The sequence below is a fragment of the Crassostrea angulata genome, chromosome 8, assembly GCF_025612915.1.
Source record: "Crassostrea angulata isolate pt1a10 chromosome 8, ASM2561291v2, whole genome shotgun sequence".
Lineage (NCBI taxonomy): Eukaryota > Metazoa > Mollusca > Bivalvia > Ostreida > Ostreidae > Magallana > Magallana angulata.
The window spans coordinates 38461202-38488419 of NC_069118.1; the positions used below are offsets into that span (position 1 = coordinate 38461202).

General features: G+C 33.0%; 1 protein-coding gene and 1 pseudogene across 1 annotated transcript; one reads left to right on the forward strand and one right to left on the reverse strand.

Moving 5' to 3' along the window:
• Positions 1-17827, reverse strand: LOC128160940 (uncharacterized; annotated as a pseudogene).
• LOC128158373 (uncharacterized) lies at positions 13237-25429 on the forward strand. Its single transcript, XM_052821164.1, has 4 exons — positions 13237-13268; positions 18920-19547; positions 20026-20073; positions 20818-25429. Exons 2-4 carry the CDS (start codon positions 18944-18946, stop codon positions 24621-24623), a joined length of 4458 nt encoding a protein of 1485 aa, XP_052677124.1. The 5' UTR covers positions 13237-13268; positions 18920-18943; the 3' UTR covers positions 24624-25429.
• Positions 25430-27218: the final 1789 nt, after the last annotated feature.

Sequence of the window (27218 nt, forward strand, 5' to 3'; positions counted from 1 at the left end):
TTAATCTGAATCGTCGTCAAACATGTCGTCAGCACTATTATCAGAATCTGAAGAACACACAGGCAATTCGTATTTATAAAATGGATGTTTAAAATTTGAACAGTCAATACTATTACAATCACATTGGACATCACAAATATCACAGCTGATTTGTATGCTGAAAGTATGATGTCCCTACGACAAGTTTCTTTATTTTGAGTATAGGTTTTCATGTCTTCATCCAATTTTCTACACTGTTTACCATGAAAAAGTAACAAGGCCATGGCCACTCCTCCATCACGACCTGCTCTACCAAACTGTTGGACAAATCCATCTATATCTTTGGGAGGTCCATTATTTATAACATATTTAACCGATCTGAAATTCACTCCCATCCCTGCTGCACTTGTTGCAACTAAAACTCTGATGTTACCACTCTCTACACTCATAGCTTCTTTAATCTTTTCTTTAACTGTGTCTGGTGATTGTGAATGAAACATGTCAACATGCTTAATGATATGCCCAAGTTCCATCTTTAAGGCAGAAAATAATTCACTGCATGTTTTAATTGAGGGACAGGATATCAAAAATCTTTCACACAGTTCTTTGTCCTTTTTTTTAACGAGTGAATAAGAAAGTAGATAATGTGAAACCATGTTAAACTCTTAAATTTATGAACAAACAGCTTGATATTTTCTCTATCAGGATTTTGAATAATTTCATTACAATCTATCATGCAAAACTTTTTCTGCATTTCCATTCGAGCTGATCTGTTACATTGTATATGATTAAGACAAAACAGATAACACTGAAGATACTACAAAACGTTTATAGGCAGAGAAGTATGTTAGAGGCAACAATCATGTAACATTATCTCACACAGAACTGACTAATCCCTCATTTACATTTACTGAAGCTGCTTGGTATGCCCTGAAAAAACGGGAAAATGTTACCCAATTCTCATTTAAAGTAAAAGATTACATCTTTGATGGCTTTGAAGCAGGGTAAACAATTAGGGAAAAAAAGCAAATCCATATTCAGTATCCAAAAGTATGAGGTATGAAGTGGAAAAAAATGTTCATCGCTTATTTAAACCATCCGAATGGCTCAGTCAGCAACAAATAAGAGGTTTGTTTGCAAACTTTGCAACAAAGAAACAACCAGCCCAAGGAGCCAAAAGATAAAAGTTTGAAGAAGCAGAACAAGACTACGATGAAGACTTTCAGAATACTGTCAGTGCATCGCTTGCACGCATGGATGCGATGGCCAGAATTTGTACATGTAATACATTTTGATTCATTTTTATGTATGTATTCTGACAGAATTTAATCGATATCTTATAAATGTAACACATTTAGAAATTCATATTGTATTTCAAAGTAAACTAAGTGCAGTTTTCTCTGCATGTTTACATTTGAGTCAAATGTAAATAAACATACAGAGAAATTGTTCTCTGGTTCTGCTTCTTCCACTTTGTACTTAAATGATTTGACAGCTTGAACAGTTTTCTACCGTAATTACTCTCTATATCTGAATTCATGATGTTGGTTGTCTAATAGGGCTTCATATGTAAAAATTGGATAACAGTTATTATTATTGCCCTATATGTATAAATTGTTGATGTAAGTTGTCTAAAAGCGCTACATGGATGAATTGATAATGTTAGTTGACTGAAAGCTTTACAAGTATGCATTAACAATTTAAGTTGTCTGAAAATGTTATAATTACATGAATAAATTGATGATGTAAGTTGTCTAAAAGGGATACATGTGTGTATATATATATATATATATATATATATATATATATATATATATATATATATATATATATATATATATATATATATATAGTTGACTTAAAGCGCTACATGTATGAATTGATGATGTAAGTTGTGTTCGTTTTTCATATCCCTACATGTTCATATGATTTATGGAGTTCGTTTTTGATATCCCTACTTATCAGAATAAATCGTGTTAGATTTCTAAAAGCTCTACATGTATAAATTGATTGTGGGTTTTTTTTTCATAGCGCTTCATATGGTGTTAGTTACTTATGAATTAATGGTGTTAATTTCTAATAACATTACATGTATAAATTGATAGTGTAAGTTGGCTAATAGGAAAAACATTAATGAATTGATGGTGTTAGATATTTAAAGGCAACATGTATGAACTGATGGTGTTTCTAAAAATTCTATACATGTATGAATCAATGGTATTTGTTTTTAGCTCACCTGAGCTGAAAGCTCAAGTGAGCTTTTTTGATCACTTTTTGTCCGGCGTCCGTCTGTCTGTCCGTCCCTCTGTCTGCTGGAAACTTTTGACATTTTCGACTTCTTCTCCTGAACCACTGGGCCAATTTCAACCGAACATGGCACAAAGCATCATTGGGTAAAGGGGATTCAAGATTGTTAAAAAAGAGCCACGCCCTATTCTAAGGGGAAAAAATAAGGATAAATTGTAAATTTGGTGATATTATTCAAAGATATTCTTCTTAAAAACCATTTGGGCAGAAACACTAAAACTTTTATGGAAGCATCCTCAGATGGTTTAGATTTAAATTTGTTCAAATCATTGTTCCCAGGGGTAAAGTGGGGCCACAATGGGGGTGAAGTTTTATATAGGAGTATGTAAAATTAATCTTTCAACATCTTCGCAGAATCCATTTGGCAAGAAAAGCTGAAACTTGTGTGGAAGCATTCTCAGAAAGAATGATTCAAGTTTGTTCAAATCATGGTCCACCGGGATAAGGTGGGGCCGCAAGGGGGGGGGGGGGAGTCGAAGTTTTACATAGGAATATATAAATATAATCTTTAAAAATCATTTAATCAAACATCATTTGGCCAGAAAAACTGAAACTGTATGGAAGCATCCTCAGATACTGAGATTTAAATTTGTAAAACACGAGGCCCCAAGGATGGTACATACAAGCAACTATGAATTTCACATGAGGCCCCAAGGATGGTATACAAGCAACTATGAATTTCAAATTTTGAATTTCTACTACTGTTGAGATACTTAGAACCAAAATTTAGCTATAAGTTTTAAGAAATCAAAAATGTAAAATTGTTAGCGGGAGACGCACGACGACGGACGAAGACCAATTGCAGGGTCCAATGTTCATGTCCTTTGAGTGAAGGTGCACCTTCTCCCCAAAACCAAAAAATGCCAGTCAAATTTAGTCTTAAAAACGTGATCTTAATAATTTTAAGTGGATATTTTATTAAATGCCTAGAGTAACGTCACTCGCATTTGCATGTTATACATGTAGGAGCTCGTGTGTCCTGTCTCGGAGGCTACCACGCTGACCCCTCCAAAAATTTGCCCTCCGCTGACACACAAACAGGCGGACAGACAAATTAAAACATTCATTATCTAAGTAATGTATAATTTACTAAATCTAATGTTTAAGGCCTTGGCCTCGGACTTCAAACAACCCCATTGTTTGATTACTTCATCATCAGTCCCTTGTTGCTGTTTCCGTTGATTGAAACTTTCAAAAGCTGCCTTACATGTAAGCCAGGTGTTCTTGGCCATAGATGTCTTTACCAGTCTATTGCTTTCTGTTGTCAAATCCTCCATAAATCTTTTGGGCAGTTGATTTAAAGCTGAATCTACATGAAGAACCAAAGTATGAAAAGCAGCCACTAGCAACGAGAAATAGAATCTGCAATTGCATTTAACTTTCTAATAGTGTACCCATGAAATAAATTAAAATGTCATATTGAAGGGTCATGAGTAAGAATGTTCTAACTAACGCCACGAATAGAATTTAGATGCTTGTGTATTGACTATCAGCATTACCCCTGGATTGTTTATGTGACAATATCCTGTTATTAGCCAATAAGAGAATATAAACTATGACGGCGTAACGTCTGAAAAGAACTCTAAAAATGTCATGTTATGTAGTCTGCTTAATTTCAACCAATGATGTGGCCATCTACCAAATGCCCATTTATTGTGAAATAAATATACCGATCCCACCAAATGAACTATCTGTAAATAGCTGAAGTGTGTCATTTGAGACCTAGAGCCTATTGGGAGAGTCATGCCATCATAATGATTAAGAAAAGCTGCATTTCTAAATCTAATTTCTTACTGGTAGTGACTCTAATCTTTGTTTACCCTTTTTATCCCCTTTTGTGGTACATGTATCAATTATTCTCTTTATGAAGCCTTCCAGGTGCAACAACATGGCACCTAAATTATTATAAGAGCAAGGGTATAGAACATATGATACGGACAATGACTTTACATAACTGACTGTTATGACATTGACTTTTCACTAAAACAAAAATTTCAGTCAATAAAAAACAAATTTAAAAACTTTTTTTTTATTTCTTCCTCTGCTGAGGTTTTTTGGTGTTGGTGTTAAGCTTTAAATAAAGAGTTCAATATTAATGAAAAAAGTTCATACAAATTGCTTTTAGGTGGCTCACTACACTTTGAAAATGTGTCTAAAATCTGCAGAAAATCACTTGATTTTGATAGATATCATAATGGATAAGAAACATATAATTCAATAAGGCAAAAATGTGAAAATTTTAAAAAAAATTATATTTTTAAAAATTGAGTTCAGTAAACATGAAAAATATAGTTCCAGGTGGATTCTAACTCATAATCTGCCGCTCATTAGTTCAATACTTTAACCACTGGGCTATGACAAAATACAACTAAATCGGTGGATACAAACAGTTTAACAAAAGCATTTAAGGAAGTATGGGATTGACACAAAAGTAACCAAAAAATAGCATTGCATTTTTTCTAAAAGAATATAACAATTTTTTGAGAGGGTAATATGTTTGTTTCCATGGTAACGGTATCAAAACATACCCTTGTTGGAAATACACCACTTGCAACAGAAATGAAGCAATGCTACATAGTTTGTGATCATTTGATTTCATTTTTCTTATATGCTATTAATAATCCATTGACAGAAGAACAATTTATTTAAAAAAAAAATCTGAAAGCCTCCCCAGTATCATACAATGTGCGACCGGATTTCCTCTGCAAGGTTCAAATTTGTTGCTTTTTGTGTTAATCTTCAATGCAAAATGATCAAAAAATCTGTTTTGATATAATCAGAAATTTTATTTTTTAACTTAAACGAAATATACAAATGTTATGCTTTCACTGGAAAAGGAAAAACTTATATGTCAATGACTTAGATAAAAAGATATTGCAGTCTGAATTTACTCTGGCCTGTTTTTACAATCTCGCGCCATTTTCACTTGATCACTATTCAGTGTTGATAAAATAATCAATACCAACCTTTTGTTCAATAAACATTGATTCAATAATAATATCTTTATTACAATGCTTGTACTTTATAAAATTCACCAAAAAGTAAAAAATAATTCATTTTAATCCCAAATTTCTTCTGCTTAACTTGAAATTCCTCTGTTAAAATACAAATTTTATAACCATTTGCACCTTATAACAATATACCAGGTAGGAACAAAATAATTCTAGTAAGTATGAACAAACAAATATTTAATTAATGATTTGCTACAAGTATTTAATGATTGTTTTTTCAACTCTGAAACATAAAGAAGGATCGAAATCAGCATTACATCATGTACAAAATGCACAGTACAAATACCGAATATAATTTTAAGCCATTTGGTAGAACTAAATCCATTACTGTTACAACCATATATTATGGTATGAATTTTTTTTTTATACTAATCAAGTTTATACTGGACATTTAAGTCCTTACATGTATATGTAATCAATCAACAAACTTATAAAAATAATGCACCCAAATCAAAAGCCCTCTCAACATTATTACATGTATTACCAATCTAGCATAAATAATGAAGCTGACAATTACATGTAGCGCTCCAGAACGAACCCTACCAACAATTTTATAAAAAAAAATCTAACATAAATATTGAAGCGGACAAGAGCACATCCTTGGCTTATCCTTGCAACATCCGCTTTTATTTGGGCAAAGATGTAGTATACACATCTTTTGAGATACTGTATGACTTTGAAAATTAAAGTTGTGTGTTTTTTTTCACAAAGTATAGATGGTTCCTTAAAATTTCCTTCACATGATTAGCATTCAATGTTTTACCAATATTTTACCAATATGTGTGTTTGTCCGAAGTTTGGAAATCATTGTGCCATCTTCATTACCAACTATTGTCTTTATACGAACAGACCCATGATCAATGCCACATAATTTGACTAATGGATATGCATAAAGACGACAGGAGATTTCGTATGTGTAGTATGACATCATTTTGAACTCATGCGTTGAAAATCGACTACTGGAAATATCTGATTATCTGAAACATGTGACAACATGATACAAATTCTGATATATTTTAGAATTAACTATTAATAATGAGAGACTTCTACTGTGTTCTGAATACTTCGGATATGTGTATTGATCCATACTGTGAAAAACTTGTATAAATGATTATAATTATTTTTTTAATTATGAAATTACATCTCAGGTGCTTGAGGCTTTACTCACAAATATGTACGATGCCTACTTTGATGGGCATAGGTATCTTACATATTCATCAGCAGAGACCAATGCATGTGCATAACAACGCCATAGCATTTATATAAGAAAAATGCAATGATGTCTATATCAATTTTACTTTTACTCTAATCTCAGCAAGATTCGCCGAAACTGAAAATTTGAAGGGACGTCTATCAAAAATTTTCAGTCTCGACGAACTTAATCTTGCTGAGATTACCAAATACTTTTACTCTATCAATGAATGTAGGTCAAACCTGGACAGATCGCTTTTGCTGGCGTCGAGTCATATTCCTCCATCTCTGATGAGAATTATTCAGCTGTAATATCAAAATATGTGATTGGTCTGCCCAAGAGAGCGTCCACGTTTGCACTAGACCATCCTATTTCTGAGATTTTGCAACCTTTATGTGCCGATTGGTCTTCTCAACGTTCAAAATCAAATCAACTTTTCCTCCGCATTGCCGAAAACTGAACCGATATTTATGTCGTAAAATAAGAATTTTGGGTTAAATTAACTCTCATTATCATTTATATTCACGTTTTATTTTATTTTTAAACTATGCAATCCTTTCCACTATAGTTTTTAACATTTAATACCTTAGAATTGAACCAACAGATTTAACGACCGCGAATTGGTTTACGTCATTCGGAGTTGCGCGGTAGATTCAAAATCGTGAGTCCCATACTTCCTTAAATCGCCATATTGTGTCGTAGTGTCATAAAAAGTAAAATTCTCCGTGTAGTGAGATACATTAATGTTAAAATGTCGTTTTAAGAATACCATTTGTTTGGTTTTAATAATATTCGCAATGATAGAAGTGGTGAATGGAATTTATTATGGTTGTGAAAAAGATGAGAGTGGGGCTCTAATAATTAACAATTAATTTAAAATTAACAATTAATATTGAAAGAGGCATTCTCACATGTACATATCATAAATATGTATTCATTGGTTCATTGATTAGGGGGCTCTTATGATTACATGTATGTAGTGAAAATGCATACTAAACTCTTTGTAAATCTTCTCTGCTCAAAGGTATTAAGCCCATAAACTAAGTACATTGTTATGATGAGGAAGATTGCTTCTTCAAAATTGTGAATTGCATGGCCCCCGTCCGAAGGGTTCTGGTGTAAGGATGGTGTTCTAGTAATCATATAGTGAAAATGCATTAATTCTTAAAAAATCTTCTCCTCTTCTTTATGGGTTTTAGTCAATGAACCAATGAATACATATTTATGATATGGAAGAATGCCTCTTTCAAAATTATTAATTTTATGGTCCCCGTGTGTAGGGTTCTGGTGTAAAGATGGGGCTCTAATGATTATAAAGTGAAAATTTTATATTGATTCTTTAAAGATATTCTCTGCCACTGGGTATTAAGTCAATCAACTAAGTACAATGTACATATTTATGATGAGGAAGAGTGCCTCTTTCAAATTTGTTAAATTTCATGGCCCCTTGGTCAAGGGTTCTGGTGTTAGGACGGGGCTCTAATAATAACATACTGAAAATAAATTAATGATTTGAAAATCTTCTCCTCTGCTCCTGGGTAATATGCTCATAAATTAAGTATATAGCTATGATGCCGAAGATTGCCTTTTTCAAAATTGTGACTTCCATTGCCCCCGTGTCAGGGGTTCTGGTGTTAGGACAGGGCTCTAATAATTACATAGAGAAAATGCATGAATTCTTTAAAAATGTTCTCTTCTTCAACTTGATACATGTATTTGGCCAATGAACTAATTTGTAAATATGATGAGGAAGAATGTTACTTCCAAAACTGTCATTTTAATGGCCCTTTGTCAGTATTTCCCCGAAAAATCGTGACCCCCATGGAAGTAAATAGGAAATTGTTTAAAAATCTTCTTTTTGTGAATTACAATGCAGCAGTTTAGGATATTTCTATGTATAGATATTTTGTTATTGTAAATTCTGAATTGTTAAAACAGTGATCCAAAAACCAGGGGGTCAAAGTTTAAAATAGAAGTATATAGGGAAAGTATTTCAAAATCTTCTTCTCAATGCTACAGTGTTTGAGATTATTATTCGAGCATCTTCAAATTGTGAAATTTCTAAATTGTGGAAGCCGTAACCCCCAGACTAATTCTTGGACCCCGTGTGGGGTTCAAAGTTAACATGAAAAGATATAGGGAACATGTATGAAAATCTTCATCTGATGAATTAAAGTGAAACAGTCTGTGGGATTATTATGCAATCAACCATGGCTACTGGGGCACCAATAGGGGTTCAAAGTTAAACATTGAAGTAAATAGGAAAAATGTTTAAAAAAAAATTTCTCGAGAACTACATGTACAATGCTATTATAGATATCCAAAATGGACGGTAACGGTTCCTCATTTCTCAAAACAGAAAAAGTTGATAATATATCTATTTTGAGATATTGTGTTGTTTGAGGCTTTTTTAAATTTTGAAGCATGTAATTTATTTATATAAACAAACTTTAAAAAAAAAAATATTTACATTATCCAGTGTCTTTGTCTGTGATAACACAACGTATCGATTTTGTACTATATAACCCATAATACAAATATCGCCAAATTGAGGCGCCGGCGGAGTGTGCTTATTTATATTTAAAGATTTAATCGTACGATGGCCTAAAATCATATAAATATAAGTAATAAGGAATCATTCTTTGAATATTATGAGGTGATAATTTCGGTCGGAGCGTGATGAAATCTATCATAAAGCCCTTCGGGCTTTATTGGATTTGATCACGCCCCGACCAAAATTATCACCTCATAATACTCAAAGAATGATTCCTTATTCCTTATGTAAATTCATGACGCGGCGATGTCACGTATATATCATGCTATAAACATCAATATCTTGATAAATGTTCAAATAAAGGACTATATATGATAAGGGTCTAAAATGGCCCCCTAAAATGAACATTATCATTTTACTGTAATTCTTTGTTTTCTTTGTACAGATATGTATGTGATGTTTTAACGTTATGTTCATTTTGATTCAAGTGCCCACAATTTAGAAATATGGTATCATGAAGACAGCCTTTTCCCGCCATTTTTGCATTTTTAGCATAAAACAGTTTGTTTCAAGTAGCTGCAGAACTGTAGCTCTCCGGGGAAAAAAATATTGACAGACCGGAGAGCTACAGGGCCACCCATTGAAAAAATTGTATATTTATTGCGCAGAAAAACGTGCGCTAGTTTTCGACTGATTTACCTTATTTATACGCAAATTCTGTGAAAACAATAAGTACCATTAAATTCTTCATGCAATTTACTACTGATATCGCTTCTTTATTTGCCTCAGACTTTCTCCGAGACACGCTACCGAACTCGGAAAATCAAGTATGTGGAATTTACATCGAGATCGAGAGTCGCCATTTTTACATGTTAACAAAGTGCACCACATGACTTTACGGGACTGGTGATGGTGTTTAAAAGAATATCCGAGGCAAGTGAAGAGACGATATCAGCAGTACATTTCACGAAGAATTTAATGGTACTTATTGTTTTTACAGATTTTGCGTATAAATAAAGTAAATTAGTCGAAAACTAGCGCACGTTTTTCAGCGCAATAAATATACAATTTTTTCAATGGGTGGCCCTGTAGCTCTCCGGTCTGTCAATATTTTTTTCCCCGGAGAGCTACAGTTCTGCAGCTACTTGAAAACAAACTGTTTTATGCTAAAAATGCAAAAATGGCGGGAAAAGGCTGTCTTCATGATACCATATTTCTAAATTGTGGGCACTTGAATCAAAATGAACATAACGTTAAAACATCACACACAGTTTTCAAGCAGTTTTTTTGTTTTTCAGAAAACATAAAGCGCATGCTTGAACAAACAAAATATTTTAATCAGAGATGTAACTAGCCAAGACTAATAGCTGACAAAAAAAATTTCCTTGTTCAAGCATGCGCTCTATATTTCCCATTCGTTAAAAGGTAAAGAAAATGTCAATTTTTGACTGATTTTGATTGAATTATAGAAATAGCGTCACTTCTATTATCTTATCCATGCATTCGTGTATTGGCATTTTACACGCCTTATCCACCCATCAGTAATGCAGACATGTTCATGAAACTTTCCTAAGATATGACCTAATTGTGTTTCTAAGATATGACTTACGAAACATCGTAAGATCAACTTAAGACAAGTCTTAAGATGTAGCTCGATGGTAACTTAGGATCATCTTAAGTTAAGATATATATGTACTTACCTACTAAAACATTCTTATTTTTCACTTTTATTCATACCGATCACATCTGAGAGACTGTGCAGGGATAAATCATTAAATATTCTACAGGAGAAAATTATACGTATTAATTAAATGTATCAGTGAGCAATAACAACTTTTAAAAAATTCAAATAAAGAAAATGTACTACGACAGGATTAGTTTTCAAGCAAATAATTGTTTTAACAACACGTGGGCCTTCCGTTGCTGTGCATGAGAAAAAAGTTATTATATATCAATACAGCTTTTTCAACATTACGCATTTTTTATAGATTATTGTTTTCAGAATGAAAAATACAATATCGATATACTTTTAAGTCAAAGACACTGAATAACTTTTCACCCAAAACTAGTATTCAGAACAATGAATGTCACTAAATGTAGATATTAAGAATAAGGTGGGGGATGTCGCTTTCCTCAAGATTGTTAAAATGAACGTACATGGATGATTTAATTACTCTGCCTCCTCCACGATTAAATGAAAATTTAGGTTTGTCATAAATGCTGGAACTGAAATAAAGATTGCTTTATTTTACTGGTCTCAAAAACACTTCACAACAGTCCAATATCCTGTAAAAGGGATTTTAGAACCTTAGGACGGTCTTGTTCAATGTAAGTGATTGTGGTTCCTAAATTAATGAGATTTTCGAAAAACAGGCTTAGGACTAAGCCCTATCCTAAGACATACTAACAACACACCACAGTCTTAAGATAGCTTCATGAACTTAACATGTCCGCAGATCTCTACATTAACGCAAAGCGCTGAGACATCTGTCAGCGACGACCCAAGGAGGGTCATGTTCCGACTCTTAAGAATAACCTTTAATTTAACCAAATGTATTTCAGTTACGCGCTTTTCTGTAAGTGAAGTCATTTTAAAACAATGTTATTGCTGATTTTGTATCTAACAATATGATTGCATGATGGATAAATGTACATGTATCTTTCATGCAAAAAATAAAACAAGACCCTCAATGAAGGATCGTCGTCAGAATCTCTCTGCGCTTTCCGCTAATGTAGAGATTTGCATTTTAACCAAATTGCGAGAACTGTACATATTACCCGTTTTAGAATTAGTAATTCTCTGCAATTATTTAAATAATTTGAAAAATGTTGCATTTTTCTACGATTTTATGTGGGTTTTTCCTTCTTGATTTTTAGGTTTTTGTGATTGGCTTCGGTCGATCCCTATAGTGTCCATATGAGGCATCCGGCAAATGCTTCCACGTGCGCACACATTCCGCTTGCATAAGTAGTTCTTATAAAACTTGAAGCTTTGGTTTAGTATTTAGATAACATTTAACTCAGTTTTATTTCCATTCGTTTACCTTAAGAGATGCAAACATACATTAAATAGAATTCGACCTGTTAATGCAAGAATGCATATTTTGTCTCACGCGTAAGAATTTCGATCGAAAGATTCATTCAGCAATGCAGTTGACCTCGATAAACTGACCTCGATCATAAGAAGATGCTCCATAAACTGACCTCGATCTATTGATGTTGCATAATAGTAGCTAGGAAGACGGCTTGATTTATAAACAAGGTTACATAATAATGCGACCTCAATAGCAAATTATGATGGCATTCAATGTTTTTCAGTCGCATTTAAAATATTTTAATTCATCTCTTTCTGTGTATACGTGTTAATGCTCTTTGAAGAGCTGTACCTAGTATTCTGAAGAAGAAAATACATTAACATTCAATAATTACGTTAAAAATATAAAACAAGACAAGGAGTTTATGTACGGCTTTCCCCAAATTTATTTCAGTTAAATTTGTTGACGGTTCATAATAATGAAATTATGGTGTACAGATTCAGAATATTCTATATTTTAATAAAATACAGTATTTGTTAATAATTTTACATCAAACTGATCATGTTGATTGCTTCTAGCTATCTATATATCATTATTGCCGATCATTCCTTTAAACGAAATACTTGTTTTATTTTGTTTTCATCGTAAGTTTTGTTTTTGTGTGTGGTTAGTTTTTGTTGCTTTATTTTTTTTTCTTTCTTTTGGGGGGTCTTATCTACAAACTGTAAGCAAAAAATGTGAATTTATGAGAGTTTTGTTTGGCAAACCATTGTCTATGTTTATATTTGATATGTACTTGTACTTAACTGTGCCAACAATATCACCACGTTAACAAAGTGAAATATCATATTGACCCTTTGTCTTTGTCACATGTTCCTACGATATATAAAGTATATTGTAATTAATATTATGTTAAATAATAAACATATGATGTGAACTGCAACATTTTTACTGTTTTTCTTAAATCTTTATCATCTAAAAAAAATGTGTTCATAACACTCAAAATTATTGGATTGCAACTAATCGCAGGGTTCATATTCTTAAAATTTAATTTTTTAATCATTGAAAACACGCATAATTGTTTTGATTGCTTTAATGACCTTCCACTTCAGAAAACTTCACCATTACCGAATACGTAAACCAAGACTTTTGTTGTTCACTAGACCTTATCACAATCATTTCATTGGATCGGTGCAGGTGGAAGTGCACAATGCGTGTCTTACATGTAAATCATTGGATCTGGAATTAAGGTAAAACGCTAAATCGAAATTTTCAAATTGATTAACATTTTACATTTTTCTTGTTTTCTTGTGTGACAATTTGTTTACTGTAGACATTAGAGCTGTCTAACATAGTACATGTACCATGAAAGTTCTCAAGCTTTGTTGTTTTAAATAACTGTATTTGTATTTCGGGTGTATGTCTTCATATCGAATTTGACTAAATATTTTGCAGCTCCAAAAATCGGATTTATAAAGTAATCGTTATAAACTTTACGAAAAACTCTTACTTTATTCTTTTATATTTTCACTTGTCATTATGTTATAATCGTACATGTTTGGGGTTAGCGGTTGTTTTATTAGAATCGTTATCTATCTCGAGAAAGCTTTTAGTTATTTTTAAGATAATTTAATCTTTTTTATCAGTTTAATATGTTGCTGTCATAATCTTAACACAAAATGTCGACAAGAAGAAAAAATTAGAATTTGAATAGACAGAGACTGTTCTCGATATCATAGGCCGATTCAAAATCACTCAACCTTAACACTAGCGACTTGTAAACACGGCTTGACGGGAGCGCGCTATGCGACAGTCTATGATATTTGAGTACCCTGAGTCATAACGCCATATGATTGTAGGGTTTTTTCTTTACATGGAATACTTCCGGTCGATGTGTTCTTTTATTTGTGAACAAAAACACTTGGTTTTTCTTTTTTAGTTGAAGCAACGGTAAAATGAGAATAACTACCGTGAATTACAAAAGCATCAGGAAAAAGAAATCATATTCAGGTTGCTTTTTATTCACATGAAATCAATATTATTCGTAGTGGACAACTACTATTATGCAAAATAACAACTATCGTTATTATGTTATTAAGTTCAAGTTAACTATTACAGTTTTTAAAATTTATATGAGTGAAAGTCAAGTTTTCCAAATAATTTTTTTTGTATTTTATGTTTCTGTTACAATTGGTTGTGCATCAGTAAAAACATAACGAATTCTTACTTTTAACTTGCAAGTTACGTTTAAAAACCTTATAACATATTCCATTGTTTGTCCTAACCTTTGGAATTTTCCATACATAAAACATGGCAAAGGTCGTGTTCACACATTACTAAAAACGTTTGAGCACGTCGTCTCTGCATTTCACTTTAAACCTAACGATTAAAATACAACTCTTGATTGCCCATACTTGATATTCTACTAAATAAATAAATTTTTAATGAAAAAAAAAAATAAATATTTTTTTTAATCCGGGCTCATTGGGTAAGCAATGGCTAGGCTATAGCTCAGACCACGGTTAAAACGTTTTTTTCTGCGCAAAAGTGTAGTTTAAACTTAAAGGAGAGAGAGAGAGTATAATACATAGTGTGTCATTTTGTCATTGTAAGTCTACACCGAATATTTAAAAACATTACGAGGTAATCTTGCTATTTATTACATTCTGAATACCTCAAGTTTGCAAGACAAAGTTTATGAGCGGCAAAAAACACCTAGTTTATTTTAATAGTTTAGGCCATTCTATACATAATTAGAGAACCCTCTATCAAGGTGAGAAAGATCGAATAGAAATTGTTCAAGAATTTGTTAACAACGTGTACAACAGTCAATTTAAGTTGAGATGTTAGGTATTTGACCCTTCTTTTATTTGTTTATGTTTACAATATGCATTAACACAATTAAAAACTCAGTTAATTCATTAAAGGGACTTGGACACGATTTGAGATCAAAAAAAATATTTTTATTTTTTATGTATAAAATGGTTTAATGGTGCATTTTAAATGATTGACCAAAATGTTAAAGTCAAGTTACAAGCGAGATACAGAAGTAAGAATTGATAGTTATGTAAACAAAGCTCGAGTCTTATAGATGTTTACAAAAAATGTAATGTAGAGAATTACCATTTCTTACACAAAATGACATGTAAAAACAATTTCAACTAATTCAATATCTTCTTAAATACTATTATCAACAAAAGAAAGTTACATTTGGTTGAAATGTACACTAATACAACGAATATGTTAAAATAACAATATTCTAGCTTTGTTTACAAAATTTTTAAACAAAGAATTATGATCTCTGTATCTTGCTTATAACTTGATATTTGAGTTTTTAATTTGACATAGCATTATGAACTTCTATATTTATCAGTATGAACATTGAAACTGGAAAAACAAAATTTGAAATTTTTAAGTCAAATTGTGTCCAAGTCCCTTTAATAATGTTTGTATGCGTCTATTTAGACTCTGATATATTGCTATTTTATGAAAACGGTTCCAATACTCATCAAGTGAGCCCAGATATTTGTAATTTGGGTACGGTGACTTATGGTGACTTTGTTTTGTTTATATACGGCATAATTAATCACTATGTTACATCAATAAGAAATCATTATTTTTGGGGCAAATGGAAAAAAGACGGAGAGAGAACGAGAGAGAGAGAGAGAGAGATTTCACAGAGAGAGAGAGAGAGAGAGAATTTCGCTGAGAGAGAGAGGGGGAGATACAGAGATATTTAGCAGACACTAATCAGTTGCTCGAAATTATTTGGTTAATATCTAATATTTACATTTTCAACTGTCTTTGTCTGTGATAACATTACAAATCAATTTTGAACCCTAAAACCGAATAACATCAAAAAATATGAGTGACACAAAATGGGCGTGTCTTATAGCAAAACCGAAAAACGGTATTGGCTGCACGGCGCGCGTAGTAATACATTGCATGTGCTAAATAAAAAAAGTAGTGGTTTTGAAATGTTTTCTTTTCGCACACAAAATGAATGAAAATTAAAATGAGCATGTAAAGGTTACCATTTAAAATAAAATTTATAGAAAAATATCTTAATATGCAATTTAAATATTTTATATAAACGGCTCGTCTGCTGATGAATAGATTTCTTATAATGATCGTCTGCTGATCACTTCATTTTTTATTTCGATCGAATGCAGCCACCATGAACGACGATATATCAGATGCGGTAAAATATGGCGATTTTGAAGTATTTAGTGGGGATAATTATGAAGCCCTCCTGACAGAATTAAAATTAGAAGGTTTTGATTCTGATTTTGACAATTTTCTATCCGAAATGGTCGTTTCGGACTTCGATATAACATTAACCCAACAGGCATTTGCCGATTTGAAAAAATCCGATGATCCCGGGTTGCCAGCCCCAGAAACGCCAACAAGTACTCGTTTTGCCAAGCTTTCCGACGACGAAATTAAAGGATTTCAGGAACTCACACAATCAAAGGCTACAAAACAAAGCACCAAATGGGGTTTAAAGATTCTTACAGGTACGCTTCTTTTTTTTAAAAAGTGAATATTAGTAAGCAGCAATTAAACGCAAACAAAAACAGCCCATATTATGCAGTTACAGTTTTTTCTCAAATAACTGTCAAAACATGGATATCATTGTGCGTTTTCTATTACAGATTGGCATATTGAAACGTTTGGAGTCCCTCTAGATCTGACTGAGATTTGCGAGGAGGATCTGGCGAAAAAACTCAGTCGCTTTTACTGTGAAGCAAAACCCCAAAACGCGAAAAAGGAGCATACCTCCGAATATCATAAAAATACCATGAAAGCAATCAGAGCCGCCATAAACAGGCATTTATCCGACATCGGTCGAAATATAGACATTGTAAACGATAAAGCATTCAAAACTGCAAATAAAAGTTTGACCGGTCTCATGAAGCATAGAATGGTCACTGGAACTTCTCGCCCTACAACTCATAAGGAGATCATTCACAAATCAGATTTACAGAAAATTTCTGCTTACCTGGAGAGTGCATATTCTTCTCCAGTCAATCTGCGACTTGCAATGTGGTACATCATCGCGATACATTTTGTGTCTCGTGGTCTTGAATTCCATCATCAGCTTCGGGTAGATTCCTTCGATTTCAAAGTTGACGAAGAAGGCTCCATATATGCTTGTTTGAAGCATGAAACAAAACAAAAAAACTATCAAGGTGGCATTCACAAACTTGAAGCACTGAACGACAAAAGAATGTATGAAACTGGAAACGAAACTTGTCCTGTGAAGATGTTGAAGTTCTTCTTGTCTAAAACGGACCCAAATGCGTCTCATCTTTTCAATAAATGCGTTAAAGATGCCATTTCTTACCCGAAAGATTGCAACATATGGTACACAGCCGATCCCATGAAAAAGCGATCATATGTTAATTTCCTTCCGGATATTTGCAAGGCCGCCGGGTGCAAACGTTACACAGCTCACTGTCTAAGAGCGACAGCAATTCAGGCCATGAACGACGCTGGATTTGAAGCAAGACACATCATGTACTTCTCCGGGCATCGCAACGAAGCTTCCATACGTAGCTATAATCGTGAACTGTCTTCTACCCCAAAAAAAAGTGCGAGTGCAACTTTATCTACAATAACCACCGCAAGATCCATCTGAAGATTCATGTGTAATTTCCGGCCAACAATCACAGAATCTTCAAATCGTTCCCTATAATTCTGAAAATTCCAACTTACCTGTCAAAAATGAACTTAATTGTTCCACCATGTCCGACTCGAGCATTAAATCTGGAGTTTTGAATAACTCCCGCTTTGAGAACTGTTCCATTACCATCAAGTACAATCTCGACTGAGGTGTAGATCGACCGCCTTACCGCGCAGGAGGAAAGTACCTTCCGCTATCACGAAATAAACACTCTAGTTATTTACTATTTTGCAACTACACACATTTTTTTTAAAAATCAAATGATATTTGATTTGATATTTTGTTGTATCGACTTAATAAATTTGCAAATTTGACTCTTCAATACATGTCTGTGAGTTTTCCTGTACAACACACGTGTGATGCAAGTGTCAAATGACGTATTCCTGGGGCGCCAGTGGGGTTTGCATAATTATACGAATTAAAACAACGGTAAAAATGTTATAATTATTAGATATTTAATCGTGCACATTATAAATAATATAAATATAAGTAATAAGGAATCATTCTTTGAATATTAAGAGGTGATAATTATGAGGTGATAATTTCGGTCGGAGCGTGGTCAAATCTATCATAAAGCCCTTCGGGCTTTATTTGATTTGACCACGCCCCGACCGAAATTATCACCTCATAATGATTCCTTATTCCTTTTATAGGACAAAATGTTTTAAGTTTGACTATATGTTTTAAAGCAATGTGAGCTGTATTTTTTAGAATTCTTTTTGCTGTAAAAACCTGCTAGTATGCTAAGGCTGCATGTATCTTACACTTTTATAATAAATAAGGTTGGAAAAAATCATTAATTTTTGTCAGAGGAAAGATAACTCTGCTAAGGAACATATAGAAAATTAATTTTTGTAAAAGACCACAATAATTCTATTTAGCTCCGATTAAGGCTCCTTAACGGCCCTTTTCACAAAAAAATTGGTGAAAAGAAATTTTAAAATCATGATATTTTTGTCCTTTTAGTAGAAAATAACATTTTCGTTAAAAAAATTCATCATGAAAATTACAGCTCATATTGCTTTAACGAAACCACAGTCGTACTTTACTTCTTGGCCTTCAGTTATCGTAAAAAAAAAGAGCCACAACAGATACACGAGGCTGCATCGAAGTACATCTAGTTTGTAGATCTTATGACTTTATACCAGAGTTTATATGTCATATTTGATTTTTTTTTAAATTATTCATTTTACATTAGGTGTTATTTTATTGCAGGAAAGAGTGTCTTTTAAGCTCGATATGGCTACATCAAATTACGATTCTACCTCGGAGACCACCAACCTTGCTCGTATAGCCCGGATTATCCTTGGTCCCTGCACTGATGTATTACGCGCTGTTCTGAAAAAAGAAATGCCTCCAGCTACCTTGTCACAAAATCTTAAGACTTTTCTTGCCAATCTCCCAAGACACAAGAAGCCTCCAATAAGCAAAACACAAGAACATATCGTTTATGGCGGGAACTTTTCACATTTTGACACCACGTTGCTCTACTTTCTTTTACGTAACATTTGTTCAATCCCTGAACATAGACTAAAATGGGGCAAAAAACCAAGTCCAACAGAGAGGAGTGTGTCAGCAAACATAGAGCGCATTCGATTGATTAGAAACGATTATTACGGACATGTAGCGAGTTTTTCTCTCCCGGATCCTGATTTCATAAACCAATGGAATGACCTTTATGTGATTGTGAAGGAATTAGAGTCGTACATTGGAAGTTCAACTGATCACCAGGACGCTGTGACACGGCTCAAGTCGTGTTCTATGGACCCTGAAGTAGAACAGAACATCATCGACAAATTGTTGGTTGTTGAAAAACTACAAGAAACTGTTGAAAATCTCGAACGTAAGAATTATATATCTTTATATTCTGGAATGTTCTATAATGTTCCTAATGTTTTGTTATGTTCTGTTAATGTTTTATAATGTTCCTAATGATTTCGAATAAGATTATTGATAAGTTTATAAAATCCTGAACATAGATAGGCATATTAATTATTGATTCGAAATTATTATACTTTCCTTTGAATATATTTGGGCGACCAACATTTTTATATAGTTGTTCTTATCATTGATAATGATTGATTATCATTATCGATATTTTTTCATCCAAAATCTGAGTTTAACTTGAAGGCACATGTTTTATTTTGAAAAATCAGTTTTTTATCCTAAATCTGATTACTGTAAATGCTGTCCGTGGAGGAATATTGTTTGCTTTCGTATACTCTGTTGTAATGAAATACTTGCCAATGGGTGTAAGTTTTAACAGTATAATTTCCCTTTTCGAGGGGTTTTGTAAAACATATGTTCATTCTTTTTTTCAGAGAAAATCGAAGTTTTGGAAAATGCAAGAGTTCCATTTGGAATCAAAAGTAAAGCAACACATATTAATGTTTTAAGCTTTTGAAATTATTACAAAATGTAACCCATGTGCGTAAATATATTTGGTTTGTATAAGATGTATAGAACCTTGTGCTGGCCTTGTTAAAACAACATATATGCAGAACGCTTTTTGTCGGAGTTAGTTTGGATATAATGCATTTGTTCATCATCAACTTTTTCCCTAATAAAGTACAGGATTTTCGTGTGGTAATTACAGAGAAAAACTAAACGATCGTTATTTTAAAGTAAAGTTTTGTTTGAACTTGCGATGTTGAACCTTTTTAAAAGATCTGGCATATTAACACGTATGTGCCATCCTTTAAAAACATTTCTTATTCCTTCTGTTCCAGTTTCGAAAGTTAGGCATTGTAAAACTTAGAGTGTTCCATTCCAAAACACGATATGCCTTAACATAACTTTTCAAACCATATTGTGCCTTTTATTTAAAAGATCAATTACAATGTTAAGATAATCAGAAGAGTGTGGTCAAAAGGAAACTTTTAAGTTGAATTCAACATTAAATACAATTATATAAGACAATATTGCTAAAATGTTTTATGTCATGGTCCAGTGAAAACCTTTATAAAATTTTCTTTTTATTAAAAACAGCGATAACATTAATTTTGTTGACGTTGTTCAACAATATTAAAAAAGCTCTTCCAACAAAAATGTTGGTAACCTAACAAAAACGATATATCTTTAAGTATATTTTCCTTCTCTTTCGTTTTTTCTAGATATTTCCGAATGGAAAGAAAATGAAAAAGTGTTTTTAGAAACTCACAGCTTCCCTTCAATGCTGGATAAAGTTAGAGCCCAGTCCTATGTGACGTTTGTTGGCGTTCCGGGCTCAGGAAAGACGGCTACAGCACGTCACATAGCGCTAAAGCTACAAAACGAAGGATACGAAATCTTGAACATTAAAGATATCAAAGACATAGAAACTTACTGTGATCAACACGATCCACAAGTGTTTGTCATTGATGATGTGATTGGCAAGTTTGGGTTAGACAACGCAGCGTTCAGTTTGTTAAGCAGGTATGAAGATACTTTGGTAAACCCTACCATGTCAAAAACCAAGGTCCTTATGACATGCCGAGAGACAGTATATAAACACGAAACTCTTGCAGAAAGTTTTCTGTGCAAAGAAGATAATGTCGTATTGTTACATAGTAATGAACTTGCGCTAAATGATCAGGACAAACGCGATCTGATGACTAAATATCAGTTGGACACAAATATTTTGTCACAAGAAGATCTGGCATCATCATCACATATGTTTCCTTTGTTGTGCAAATTGTTTTCAACTAGGTATAGCATTTATGGTCCGAAGTTCTTTATACTGCCAATTCCCTGCATATTGAATGAACTTAATGGTATGAAAACCTTGTACAAATTACAGTATGCCTCATTAGTTTTACTGATGGCAAATCAAAACAAATTGTCAGAAGAAATTTTAGAGAGTGGCAATAGTACTTACAATGGAAACATATTTAGTGAAAAGAAATGCAGATTCCTAAAGGAATGTAAAGTAAAGACAAACACAGAGAGCTTCGAGTTCATTGATGCTTTGTCAGAAATGGAGGGAACTTACACAAAGAAATGTGAAAGTGAGTTTACCTTTATTCATGACTCCATGTTCGAAATCGTTGCTTATCATTTTGGTCATCGGTGTCGAAAGCTTATGTTGGAGTATATGAGCAGTGACTATATAGCCAATTACATCAAAGTAAACACATTCGATACTCATAAAATAGAAGGTGAAAGTAAAATAATGCCTAAAGATGACCAACAACATAAACCGGAAGCTGAAACAAATGTGATCGATTTATCTATTAAATTGACAGAAAACACTCTGTTGCAAATGTTAGGTGAGCGTTTGTTTAAGGACGTAGAGAATAAAGAAATTTTCAATGTTTTTGGAAATGAAGCTTTGAAAGTGCAATCTGTGCTTCAAGCGTTTATGAAAGTCATGAGAACGAAGTCGTATTCAGAACTATATTCTATATTTCTGGAAAACCTCAAAATACACGATTATATGTATGTGAAAAAGAAACATGAAAAAAGTCAACTTTTTGTTTGCGACAAAATTGGCTTATTATTCAATGAAATAGAAGTAAATTACGCTGTTTACACGCGCGTAAATGCCATCAGCTGGGTGATATATCATGGGCACCATCAAATCTTACAATACATTACAGAACAATTAGTAAAGGAAAATGGCAAGACCGACATTCTTTTTCAAAATCCCTTTTTTAAAGGTCAACGACCTTCAACCATGGATAGCTATGATTCTGATGACGATTATGGCATGACAAATGAAAGCGTTATTGACTATGACACTTCAGATAACGACAAAAATCGACTGCTTTGTCTTGGCTGTTTTAGTGGAGATACAGACACTTTGAAAGTGTTATTAAAATGCCTGGCTGAGGAAGATTTCAAAACTGTTTTTCGTATGCGTGATAATCCATTAGAAATCGCATGTAGTTTAGGATATGTAAACATGACAGACGAGTTGTTAAAATATCTTGTCCCTTTTAATAGTAGATATGTGATGGACACATCTCTGATTTCTTCATGTACAAAAGGACATGCTAGCATAGTTGAACTGTTAATAAAGGCTGGGGCTGATGTAAATTGTGGCGACTTACAAACACCTCTAATGGCTGCATGTTATCAAGGACATTTGAATATAGTTGATATGTTGATAAAAGCAGGTGCTGATGTCAATTTACACAAACAATTACTTTTTCATATATATACACCGCTAACATTTGCATGTGAAATGGGACATGTAAAGGTAGTTGAATTGTTAATAAAAACAGGGGCTATTGTCAACTTACATAAACAACAGTATGGAAGTGCAGCGGCTAAATCCCCATCAGCACTGACATCAGCATGTAAAATGGGACATTTGGATGTTGTTGAAGTGCTTATAAAAGCAGGAGCTGATGTTAAACAATCAGATGAACGTTTTGATCCACTAAAAACAGATCCAATTTCAGTTGCTTGGTCGAATAAAAAGTATGATATAGTCGAAATGCTAATTAAAGCAGGGTCTGAAGCCAATCTTAAGCCTGGCCAAGAATTATCACTCACGACTTCATGCTATAAAGGGTATTTGAGCGTCGTTAAAGATTTCATTAAAGAAGGATCCGATGTCAACCAAACTGAAGAACTTATAACACCATTAAGAGCTGCATGTTTAATTGGCCATGTGGATGTGGTTAAAGAATTGATCACCTCTGGGGCTGATGTCAATTTACATAGTGGAGACATCACCCCACTTTTAACAGCATGTGAAAACGAACATCTGGAAATAGTAGTCGAGTTGATAAAAGCAGGAGCTGATGTCAATTTAAATGTTCAAAACATGAATCCTCTCACCACTGCTTGTGAAAAAGGGTATTTGTGTATAAGCAAAGAATTGATAAAAGCCGGGGCTGATATTAACATAAGGTATGCAAACAAAACTCCATTAACAGCTGCGTGTAATAGCAAACAATCAAGTGTAGCTGAAGAGTTATTGAAAGCAGGAGCTGATGTCAATTTGAGCGATGGAACAATAACACCTCTAATAGCTGGCTGTGAAAACAAAGTACTAGGTATTGTACAAGAACTGATAAAAGCAGGGGCTGATGTCAATAAGGGCGAAAGAAATAAAACACCTCAAACAGTTGCATGTGAAGTAGAAGACATCGATGTAGTGAAAGAAGTGATAAAAGCGGGAGCTAATGTCAAACAAAGCGATGGAGAGAGAACGCCCCTTAGAATTGCATGTGCTAAAGGTAGTTTAGATCTTGTTAAAGAGTTGGTTAAAAATGGAGCTGATGTGCATACTGATGGGGGTCTGACAGATGCATGTTTTATGGGACATGTGCATATATTGAAAGAGTTGTTGAACTTTGGAGCCGATGTTAATCATAGGTCTATGGATAGAACTCCTTTAACAGCTGCTTGTGTAGGAAGGGATTTGGGTATTGTAAAAGAATTGATAAAGGCGGGGGCTGATGTCAACCTTAATGATGGAAATAAAACACCTTTGACAATTGCTTGTGGAATAAAAAAGAAAGGGTTTGTGAAGGAGTTGATAAAGGCTGGGGCTGACGTGAACTTATTCGATGGAAATGGGACACCTCTGACGATTGCATGTGAAAGGGGGGAATTGTATGATGTAAAAATGTTGATTAAGTCAGGGGCTGATGTTAATTTAAGCGACGGAAAGAAAACTCCTCTAACAGTTGCATGTGCGATTGGAAACATTTATTTTTTAAAAGTGTTGATAAAATCGGGGGCTGATGTAAATTTAAGCGATGGGAATAGAACGCCTCTGACAACTGCATGCAATAATGGGGATTTATGTATTGTCAAAGAACTAATAAAAAGTGGGGCTGATGTCAATATAAGTGATAGATTTGGAACCCCACTTACAATAGCATTTTATAGAAGAGATGTTGATATCCTCATTGAGTTGACAAAAGCGGGTGTTGTTGCCAATCTACCAACTAGAAAAAACGAACCATTGACAACTGCATGTTAGTTAGATCATTTAAATAGTATTCATTACTTAAGAAAGGCAAGAAGTTTTTAAAAAGACCTAGAGCTAGCTATGAACATGGCATTCATAAAAATAGATAATATGTATGAGTTGATAAAAATGGGAACTGATAATTATCCAAATAAAGCAAATGAAATACTTCTGATCATGATATAATTATATGTATAGTAGCCCCTACATAGCATTTGGTATTTTCCAAGACGGGAGTTTTTGACTTTTGTCTAGTTAAATATAAATTTCTTGTTATTGTGAGATACGCTGATTGTATCTTTGTTGCCACACTTATACACTGCTGCTGAATGAATATATCATTTTTTCTTACTTTTTTTTAAGCCAACAAACTTTAATTTTATTGCAGATTTTTGAATTTGTTCAATGAATAGGTGATATATATTTTGATTCGATGTAGATATTTTTATTTAAAAAACAAAAATATAGATCAAGCTGTTTGTAATTGGGGGTATTAGTTGTTTGAAAAGCTATCAACGAATTTATAGATTTTATTGCTTTAATTGATAGAGTAATATTGAAATGAAATGGTGAGAAATCAATTATTTTATTCTAGTTTTGCATTAACAATTACTGCATGATTTTGATACATTATATCAAAAGAATCATCATGCAATCTTACTTTGGTCATCAACAATATAATCAATAGAGTATTTAAAAAAGAATTAGAAAAATTGAAAATGACAATCATTTTGGTTTTGTTTTTTACTATTTTCTTTTTTTGCATTTACAGTTTTTTCATTATTATGTTTGATAAAATGTTAAAATAAATTTTTATAGCAAAGACGTCAATAAACTGCAGACAAATAAAAAATGTTATTTTGTTGTTGCTTTAGTTCTTCAGCAATTCTGTGTATAAACATCTCTGAGATTTTTTGAAAGGGCCACTGATTGTGATATCTGATTAAAATTAAGCAGTCGTTATAGGAATGAGACTGTTGCCGCATCCTCTGTGTCTTAGAGCAGCAAGGGTGCGAAAATAGAACCTCGTTTTTTGCGATTAAAGTCCTCATACAAGAACATCCGTTAATTGATCATATCATTGGGTTGTTAAAGCTTCTTGGTCCGAGTTTATATCAAATTTTGTGTATACTTTTAAATGATGATTATGCTACATGTAAGTATATGTATAATAATATCATTACAGTAGTTATCCCGGTCAACTCAGTCATATTTTATTAAAAAAAAAAGATGTACAATTTATTTTTTCAAAACAAACGACTTAGAATTGGTATCGCGTTATTTCGCCTCATATTGAAATTCGCAAATGCCGTCATGGCGGGGATTATTGTAAAACGACTTTGACATCGCTTTAGCTAGAGTCTCAATATGTGTAATATTCTGGAAAATCAAAAATAAACGTCCACCTTTTTTCACTATCAAGTTTTTTGTTTACAATCGATGCATAACATGCGATTTGAATAAATCCAAACATTTGGGGAACGAAACTGAATGGTTCCCTATCCTATTACTTCACAAGATGCATTTTGGTTTGTTTGTTTTTTTTTTTTTTTGTTTTTTTTTTTGTTTTTGTTTTTTTTTTGGGGGGGGGTCATACCCATAAAGAAATCCTTTTTATTTAATTTAGATAAGCAGATCTTTGAAAGCTGCTGTAAATAGATGTTAATAGAAGAAAGTTTATAATTTTTTAAAATAATTGGTCTGTATGGTTAAGTCCAGTATTGCATTTTCCATAGGCGGTAATTCTAACGTAAGCGTTCTTAGCTCTGGTCCTAATCTTCGTTCAGCAACGAAGGACCATTTATATGAAAGCTCAACAAATTGTCTCTCTCCTGTAAAAATTCGTGGTAAAAAGTTAGATTCGTTATCCGGCAAAATTTGTCTGTACTGAAAAAATCTGAAAATGAAAGTATAATGTAGGGAATTTTACAGTTTTGAAAAGGGTGTACATCAAACAATTTCATTTCTTTCTTTCAAACGATAATCAAATGTTGACACTTGCTTTCTAATTTTCGCAATGAATATGCTCTGCAAGTATAGAAACTAGTTTTCTCCAAGACTACTTCATTGTCCTACCAATTCAAGGGATATACCCGTGTGGAAAAGTATTTGATGCTGATATAGTAAAAAATAAAGATTGGACAATGCATACAAGAATGGAAAATGCAAAGAACGATAAGAATACGCTGTTGCATGTTTCTATTTTTATTGTAGAAAGTCTTTTATGATCAACAATTAGGTTTCAATGATATCAATTCAAATCAAAGTTTAATTATATAACGTAAGCCTAGACACAATGGCAACTTTCTATCAAAATATTTTTTTCACAAAATATAAGCACACAAATGATTTTCATGTGTTTAGGTTGAAAAGAAATATGTTTTGAAAACTGTTCCAAAATGAATCATTATCTTTTGGAATTACATCAACTTATAATAATCTATTTCATGCTACAGTGGAAAACCTACTTAGATTTTTACTAAAACTTTCTTTTCTATTCAGATATCATTAATAACGATTAGTTACATGTACATAGAATGATGGAAGTATTTAAGGTCTCCTTGTCGGACATTTTGGTGACGTAGAAATTATTTTGACTATTTCAGG